At 38.9% G+C, this 9490-nt stretch overlaps 1 protein-coding gene across 1 annotated transcript; it reads right to left on the bottom strand.

Moving 5' to 3' along the window:
* Positions 1 to 226: 226 nt before the first annotated feature.
* Positions 227 to 1189, bottom strand: LOC102467817 (olfactory receptor 1L4). The gene has a single exon (XM_014591472.1). The coding sequence runs from the start codon at positions 1172 to 1174 to the stop codon at positions 227 to 229; it is 948 nt and encodes a 315-aa protein (XP_014446958.1). The 5' UTR covers positions 1175 to 1189.
* Positions 1190 to 9490: the final 8301 nt, after the last annotated feature.

Genomic DNA, 9490 nt, shown 5'->3' with positions numbered 1-9490 from the left:
TTCGTAGAAAAGCTTTATTCTTCTATAAAGTACCAGTTCACTGAAGGTTGCTGAAACTGTTGTCCTGAAACTAGCAGTATCTAGCTTGGGATTGAATTTGTATTTGATCAAAATCATTGATAGAATCCTTGTGTTTTGGTCACAGGTCAATGGTCTCACCAAAATTCAACACTGGTTCTCATTCTCTTTGAGTGTTCATAATCTCTTAGTCCATACTTTGTTTTTCCTATGAGTGAACTCTGTCCCTTAATTTTCTCAGGCCTTTCTTCATATCTTTATTTCTTAGGCTGTAGATGAAAGGGTTCAGCATGGGTGTCACTATTGTGTACATAACAGTGGCCACCCTGTCCTTTACCACTGAGTACATGGACAGGGGCCTAAAATAGACATAGATGACACTCCCGTAGAACAGGACCACTACAGTGAGGTGTGAGCCACAGGTAGAAAAGGCCTTCCACTTCCCAGCTACAGAGGGGATTCTGAGCACAGTGACAATGATTCGTAGGTAGGAGAAGAGGATGCACAGGAAGGGGGTCGCAATGACTGCCAAGGTCTCGGTCATGACCACAATCTGGTTGGAGGATGTGTCAGAGCAGGACAACTTTAGCACGGGTTGAGTGTCACAGAAAAAGTGCTTAATGACATGGGAGGCACAGAAAGACAGGCGAGACATGAGAAGTACACGGAGCAGAGAGTGCAGGTGGGAGATGGTGCAAGAACCCAGTAGCATAAGGAGACAACGCCATGGGTTCATAACCACATCATAGTGGAAGGGTTTGCAGATGGCCACCAGCCGGTCAATGGCCATGGACGCCAGCAGGTAGCTGTCAGTGTTTGCAAACGCTATAAAGAAATACATCTGTACCAGGCAACCCACATAGGAAATAGCCTTTATCTCTGAGAGTAAATTCACCAGCATTTTGGGCACGATGACTGTTGTGAAGCAGATGTCCATGAAGGACAAGTTGCTGAGAAAAAAGTACATAGGAGAATGGAGCCTGGAATCGGAGCGGATGGCCAGGATGATGAGCACATTCCCCACCACGGTGACCAGGTACATGATGAGGAAGATTGCAAAGAGGGGCTTCTGCATCTGAGGGTTAGAAGAGAGGCCCAGGAGGATGAAGCCTGAGGAGCTGCTGCTGTAGTTCTTGATCTCTATGTCTCCGGACATCCTGGACGGGTTAGGGGAGGCAGTGGGAGAGATGCAAACATCATTTTGCTCAAGAAATCTTTTTGCCTGACCTCAAGCCTATAGTAAAAATTCCAGTGCCATTTACACTATGACATTGTAACACAATGTTCAAGCATATTTTTTTTTAAATTTTTACTTTTTTTGGGGGGGGTAGGTTTTTGCTATATGGTGTGTGTGCTGGCCAGAAAGACAGAGAGAGACAGAGAGACAGAAAGTGAGAAAACACTCCCCAGAGGGGATGGCCATGCCGTAATTCCTTCTCCTCCATTCTCCTCTCGGAATCTTGGGCACGCACGCACACGCATCTGGCGTGAGCTTAAACCACTGGGTCCAGGACTCGAACCGCGGTTGACTACATGAGAGTCCAGCGGCATAACCATTGTGCCAACTGCTAGTCCCAAAGCATATTTATTTTAAGAAACTAATTAGAAAGTGACAGTAAAATCCAGCAAAAGAAAACTTAGAAAAGTCCAGTTGCTTCCCATATTAGAAAATGAATCTTTGTGTATTTTAAGCATTTCTATCTGGCCTACATTGTGTGAATTCTCTTCCTTTCCCTTCATCAAGAATCTTCTTGACATAGGGCATGTGTGCTCACTGAAGAGAGGAGAGAGAGGGGAGACAGAGAGCAAGCAAGCGAGAAAGGGAAAGTGAGAAAGCACCCTCTAGAGGAATAACTATGTCACAATCCCTTCTCCTCTACTCTCCTCTTGGGACTTTGGGCATGCCATACATATGCCCATTGTATTTTTCAGTCCACCAGGTCTGGCATTCGAACTGTGGAGGTTTGACCAATTTTTAATTTTTATTTTTTTCCTCAGAGAACAATTTTTGGGTCTCTCTTTGAATCAGTATGTTTTCATATGTGGGGTGACCATGAATAGGCCTCCTCAATTCAGTGTCCTTCTTGTCCAGACATGGTGGTAATATTAGGGATAGTACAATAATGAGTATAATCCATACTCCTTGGTACCTACAGAATTCTGGTGAGGCTTCCTTAAGTCTTCAGTGCAAAAACTGCTTAATGTCTGTGTCTGTATCTCTTTGGTTAGTAAGCTCTAGACACTTTAATTATAAACTTCTGGTCCAGAAATGCCACTCAAAGAGGAATATCTACTAGGAATAGCCTATGTAACTGAGATGATTTCTTTAAATATGTAATTTTTTTCTGATGACAAAACTATGAAGTTCTCATTCTAAACATTCTTATACTACAGGAATATAAAACTTAGAATGTCAGTCTCATTCCTGACAGCATCATTGAAAAGATGAGAGACAAGGATAGCTTCTTCACCACTGTGAAGCTTCTTTGCTCAGCTGGTGAACTTAGCCAATAAATTAGCAAAATTAAAAAAAATAGGAGGCATAGACATAAGAAAAGATGAAATTGATATTATAATTTGGGAGACATGATTGTCTACCTACAAAATTCAAAATAATCATATGAAAACTCTAATGCCTATAAAGATTTCACTGAAGTTCTCAGATATAAGTTAAATTTAAACATATTAATACTTTTCCTGTATTAGGAAAATGTAATAAGAAAGAATTTCGATTAATAATGGCAAGAGTCTAAAAATTAACCTGAGATTTAGAAAAAAAAATGGGGAGAGACATAAAATCCATTTTAAGAAAGTAGAGCAGAGGGGCCAACAACTGGAGGTGTGGTGGTTAAGACACGGCTTCCACATGGCTCATCAGGGTTTGAGTACTGCATTTAGTGGTCTGGAAAATCACCCCAGGTCCATATGCATGCATGCTCAAAATCTCAGGAGGAGAATGGCAGAGAAGGGACTGTTGCGTGGCTGTCCCTGTGGGGTGATTTCTCACTTTCCTTTTCACTCTCTCCCTCCTTCTCAGGTGAGCTCATGTGCCACATGACAAGAAATGTAAGGGAAAAAAATATAGTAGAACAGAAATTAAAGATCCAAGTAAATGGAGATACTAGTTCTAAAAAAGAAATAACTATATTTTAAAATGTAATTTTCCCTTCTCATATTAATAAAATTTAATCCACCTCTAATAACACTCCAAGAGACATTTTTAGTGGAACTAGAGAAGGTTGTTCTAAAATTCATCTAGAGCACTAAATGGTTAAGGACAAACAAAATAATTTTTAAAAATTAGAGTAATGACAGGGAACTTTTCTAGCTCTAAATCAAAGCACAGAGTAATGAAAAGCAATAAGATATTTGCGCATACAGAGAAAAATCCAAAAATAGATGAATATAAAGGCTTTTCTGTATCTATATTTTAAGTGTATTTAGATTATGATCGCTAATAAACTTAATGTACAATAAAGATTTATTTCACAACAAAGAGGGAAGAATGGACCATTAACTCAGTTATATTTATGACAATTGAAATATTTTTGGGAAAAAAACCTAAATTTCTTGCTAACCCATCCAGTAAAACCAAGATGAATGAACAAGCTAAAGACTAAGATTCTGGACTATAAAATAAGCACTGGACAAAACTAAAAGAACATTTTTAAAATGGTGTCAGTATGAAAATGACATTCAAAGCAAGAAGTGAAATTTAGAATCAAGATTGACAAAATACTGCATTCAAAAATTTAAAAATCACATTAAAAGAGATAATAAATAAAGCAAAAAATAAAATATAAACCATTGATCAAAAAAATCTTCAATACAGATCCTAAAGAAAAATATTACAAGATATTCATTAGTAATCAGAAAATACAGATTAAACTGAAATACACTTTTTGCATATCAGATATGCAATGAATTTCTTTTTGATACTATCCAAAGCAAAATAGATCCTTATCTATACTGGTAATGAGATGATAAATCAATATAGCATTTTAGTAGTCTCTACCAGAGCCTTAAATCTGTACCTTTTTATTTAATAGTTCTATTTATTGAAATCTATCCTTTAGAAAAAAACCTATATATATATATATATTTTTTTTTTTTCGAAAAAGTCCTATATTTGTAATTCAAAACTATGTACACATTTTTTTTTGGAGAGTTTTTTTTTTGTTGTTGTTGTTGTTTTGCTATAGGGCGTATGCACTCACCAGAAAGACAGAGAGAGACAGAGAGACAGAAAGCAAGAAATCACCCCCAGTGGAGATGGCCACACCACAACTCCTTTTCCTCCATTCTCCTCTCAGGATCTTGGACACGCACGTACATGCACCCAGCATGAATTTAAGCCACTGGGTTCGGGACTCGAACTGCTGTTGACTACATGGAAGTCCAGCAACGTAGCCATTATGCTATCTGCTGGTCCCAGTCCATATTTTTTAAAATAATTTTTTTATTTAATTTTATTATTATTTTTAAGTTTGCTATAGGGCATGTGCGCTTACCAGAGAGAGACAAAGAGTGAGAATGAGAACGAGAGAGAGAGAGAGAGAAAGTGATAAAGCAAGTCACCAGGCACAGGACTCTACTATGGGTGGCCATGTGAGAGTCTAGTGCCTTAACCACCTGATGGCCCTTGTACACACATTTTTATTGTGTTGCTTATAGTACCAAGCCAAACCAATTCAAACCAAAGAAAACTCATTGAGGAAACAACCTAAATATGCACATGTAAGTGAATTAGTAAACAAGTTACAGTGGATTCTTATTACTCAATATCATGCAGTCTCTGAAGAAAGAAGATGGCTAATGTTAGCCAACATTTATGGTACCCAGTATATGGCACACATTGAGCTAGGTGCTTTGCATGCCTTTTGTCATTTTGTTTTCTCCAAATCCTGAGAGATAGACACTATTATTATTTCAATTTTACAGAAAGAGTATTAGAGTTTAGCAAATCTAATTAACTTACCAGATCCCACAAGTAGAGCTGGCTAAGCTGGCTATTACACTACTGTTTATGATATTTTTAAGTGACAAAAGCAAGTTACAGAAACATGCATATACTATAATTTTATTTTATACTGAAAATATTTCTTGGGGTCTGTAGGTGGCATGGTGGTTAAAGTGCTGTACTCCCACGTAGCCAACTGTGGTTTGAGTCCAGGATCTGGTGGCTTACTTTCTCACTTTCCTTTTCTCTCTCTCTCTGCTTGGTGCACATGCTCTATAGCAAATTTAAAATAATAATAAAATTAAATATATAATTCTTTAAAAATATTTGTTTTATATATTGTTTTCACTGTGGTGCATAACTTATGTGTATGTGGTTGCCTTCTGATGGAGGGTGGAGTGATGGCATGAGGAGAAATTTCCACATTCAAGTATGTATTCTATGTATAGTTATTTGCATATATTTGATGTCTGTACAATGTTTTTGAATGTGTATATCTTGTGGAATGGCTAAATTGGACCAATTTACAGATGTATTACCTCATGGACTTGCTTTTTTTGTGATGAAATTGTATTGTTTGAAATTTAAAAAATGGAAAAATATTTGTATCAATTTTATAATTCAAAATTCTAAAGTTCGTCATAATTTTACTTCCCTAAGAAGTACAGTTGTGCACATGTTTTGAAGCCTTCTTTCCCTTCTTCATAGATATCTATATATACACTATATACAGGATTGGGGGTCATACGCCCTACAATACTTTTGCCCCAATAACTTATAACAAATATTTTTGTATATACATATATATATATTCACACATTAATATATTTATATATATAATGTACACATATATACTATATATACAATGTATATAAAATACTATATATGTTGGGTCATCAGAAAAGTCATGATGTATTTTTCTGTTTTTCTGTGCAAAAATGTGTCATGACTTTTCTGATGACCCAATATATGTAGTAATCAGAAGAGAATTTCTGTGGTGTAGAATAGATTTTGAAACATGGAATGTTAAGTTGGAGTTTTTGAACATTGAAAATCTTGATAGATACTCTCAACTTGAGGAAACTACCTTTGACCAGACTCTCAGGATTCTTGTCCCATGTCCTTCTCTGTTTCTGTCAGCCTCCTAGGACTTTGTTGGCTCTGGTGGTAAGAGGAGACCCTTTGGTCACCTTTGGACTTGAACCTAGAATTCCTCAGGTATATGTGATGTTTCTAAGGGGCAGTAACCTAGTCCCTTCCCCATTTGGCTGCATTTGACAACATTCTATATCCCCCCCATGCCTCGGGCAATCATTTCACTTTGTATACCTATCAATGAGATGGTGTGTGTGTGTGTGTGTGTGTGCCCATACACATGCATGCATGCATGTGCTATTTCCTGCCCCATCTAGCCCTGTCAAACATAGAATCATATGACTGTTGGAGGAGAGTTTGCAAATCCTTCTACAAGTGATAACTCCACCATTAGTGGCTGTGGAAAATCAAGAGGAGCTGTGACCCTTCTAACCCATTTAAATCACACCATCTCACTTTAGGAGGTATTTATTCCATTGCTTGCTAGGAAATAAAGACTATAAAAGTAGTCTCTACTTTCCTTATTGAAATTTTCCCTTGGGCCAGGCATGTGTGTGTGCATGCCCAAGATCCTGAGAGGAGAATGGAGGAGAAGGGACTGCTTTGTGGCCATCTCCTGGGGGAGTGGGGTGTGTGTGTGTGTGTGTGTGTGATTTCTCACTTTCTGTCTCTGTCTCTCTCTGTCTTTCTGGCAAGTTCACACGCCCTATAACAAAAACATCTCAAAAAAATAATAAGAAAAGAAATTTGCACTTGGTGGGCATTTGTTATCTCATGTTACCTCATGTTAGCTTCCCTTTCCTTGCTTATCAATCACTTATTCAGGCTTCTTCTTCTCTTCTTCTTTTTTAATAGACCATAGTTTAATTTATTTTTAACGTCCATCATGCCATGAACTCATAGGGGATAGGTTCCAGAGTCTCAGGCTCCTTTCCACTGGTTCTCACAAAGTGTGCTTCTCTGGGTGGAGCAGGCTGGTGCTTCAGTTGAATGTAGGTATCTTTCTCTTCGGCTTCCTCTTTTTCTTGTCATTTTCCTTCACACGTTCTAGGAAGCTATCTCTGTTCTTAGAATGCTTCATATGCTCAATACACATATTAATTGTCTTGGCAAGAATCTTGCCCTTAACTTGTTTACAATGATGCCAACAACATGCTGGGTAACATCGTAGACTCTTCCTTTTGCCATGGTAACATTTGTGGGCATTCCTTTCTGAAAGTACCCATTTCCTTGATGTCTACAGTATCACCTTTCTTGTACATTTCCATGTCTGTTGCCTTTTTTTAGCCACTGGCCCACATGAAACCAGAGAGCACAAACTGGCAGCTTAGGAGGTATGTCCCAATTTGTATAAAAATGCTGTGTGGGTAACACCATGGTGGAAAGCTATTCACCATTTATGCATCTTCTTCCCTGAATGAGCCAGGACACTGGAGAAGTGACACGACTGGAAAAAAAATTAGCTGACATATGTTGGTGCTTAGCCCTTATCTCATTTAACCCTCACAGTAACATTATGTTGTAACTACCATTATTTCCTTTTTTTTTTTTTTTTGTAGATAAACTGAAGTTCAGAGAGCTGGAGAATGGTGAGTGGTATCTCACTCAAAACCAGGCACAAATAACTCCAAAGTATGTGTTTTAAACTACTTTTCCATGCCCCTCCCCAAACCATGCCTGTGTGACAGAGGGCTAAGTTGGAGTGCCCTTTGCTTGAACCTCCTTGATGACCCCTCCTCCTACTCTGTCCATGCTTTGCTTCTGCACATTGGAATCCTTTCCATTTCTTTCCTTCCTATTCTCATTTCTGCCTTCTGTTCCACAAAGCCACATGCTCTTCTCTCTTGTCTTCAGAGAGGAGGGGCTGTACAGGGACTTTGCACCTCAGCTGTCAGATTCTGAACTAACAGCAGCTCTGATTTTTTTTAGCCCTAGTACTTGATGTCAGGGTCTCTCCTGGGCCCAGTTTTTTGGAGACCCAGATTCTCTCTGTCTATCCTTCTCTGACCATTTGCAGTAAGACAAACAGATTGTCAGTGTTGGGTGCATAGTTATTTAAAGAGATTTAGGGGTTCTCTAGGGTTCTTTTTAGACTGTTCTTTTTCATTCCGGGTTTCTGAGATCTTTTCTTTGTGCCTACTTTCCCCTCCTACATCATTTTGGAGCTTTACCTCATGCCTCTTGGCTCTAGAGAAGATGGAGTCTCTGCCTAAGTTTTTGTTTTCTGCTTAGTTTAGGTTGAAAGCCCTTCAGAGCAGCTTTAAGGACCCTCAGGTTTATGACTAAACCTAATACATCCAGCTCTAGGCTGTTCTAGTCTCTGACACAATTTTTTTTCCTTTCCTCTTTTGGGAATTACTGGTTTCCATGCCTAGCTCTGTCTCTCCCTCTCTCTCAATTATTAAGGGAGTTAAACGTTGAGATCATCAGTTCCTCCTGGTGTCTTACTTCCCTGTGACTAGCCAGTATCCATAACTGAAACTGTCAACACAGAAAGTACAGACTGTGTATCCTTGATCATAAGGAGGGATATGAAGATATAGGTTCTCAAGTGAAAGGCACAGGGGTCTAAAGTCTTATAATGACAAGTCAGTAGAAGCTTTTTAAGAATCTACTACCTTTGGTAACAAGTTAAGCAACTCGTGGTGCTTCTGGCGGGTTTGCTCGTCTTCCTCTGCTGAGCTGGCAGGGCCTCCTCCAGTTGCCTCTTGTTTGGAGACATGCTCTTCATTGCAGTCCTCATTCATGTATACTCTCAATTATTGTAATACAATATCTAGCAATTGAATAGTGCTCATACATGACAGGCACTGTTCTAAGAACTTTAAGCACATTGAGTCATTTAGTCTGTACAACAGGCCATGTGTCAGATACCAAAAATGAGTCACAGAGAACTGAACTGATTTGCCTAAGGATGCACAGTTGGGTGGTGACTGAGTCCAGCTCAGGGTGTGCGCTCTTACTCCTTGCACTGTTGTGTAATGTTCATGTTCACTTCTTGTCCTGCCAACCCAGTTTCCTACAGGAGATTAGGTGTTTTGAGTTGCAGAATTTGGGTGGTACCCTATAAGGACAGGGGCCAGCGGGTGCCTAGGAGAGTGTTTTGCAGAATACGGGCTTCAAATATTTTATATTCGATCAAAGGGAGAAAGAGGATAAAATATGGAGAAAGACAAAGTTTCTTGGTTTTTCAGATAGAAGAGAAAAGATAGGATCAGGAAAAGGGAAGAAGATCACATAAAGATGTTGATTCAACAGAACCCACCAAAGACCCTCAGCCAGCCTACCTGTTGGCTTGGTAATGGAAATTGAGAGTCTTGAATAGGCTTGTGGAGCTGCCAGAAGGTTAAGGTAAGCTATAAATTTTCAAAGAAGAGGACCTCCTGAAGTACAGATCTAGCCTCAGAAATGTACTGG

The sequence above is a fragment of the Tupaia chinensis genome, unplaced genomic scaffold (assembly GCF_000334495.1).
Source record: "Tupaia chinensis unplaced genomic scaffold, TupChi_1.0 Scaffold000575_1, whole genome shotgun sequence".
Taxonomy (NCBI): domain Eukaryota; kingdom Metazoa; phylum Chordata; class Mammalia; order Scandentia; family Tupaiidae; genus Tupaia; species Tupaia belangeri.
Note: the sequence above shows the minus strand (reverse complement) of the source record. Positions and strands in the feature narration are given on the sequence as shown.

Bases quoted from the DNA above. Each gene is read 5' to 3' on its own strand.
- LOC102467817 (XM_014591472.1), bottom strand. From the start codon at position 1,174: ATGTCCGGAGACATAGAGATCAAGAACTACAGCAGCAGCTCCTCAGGC.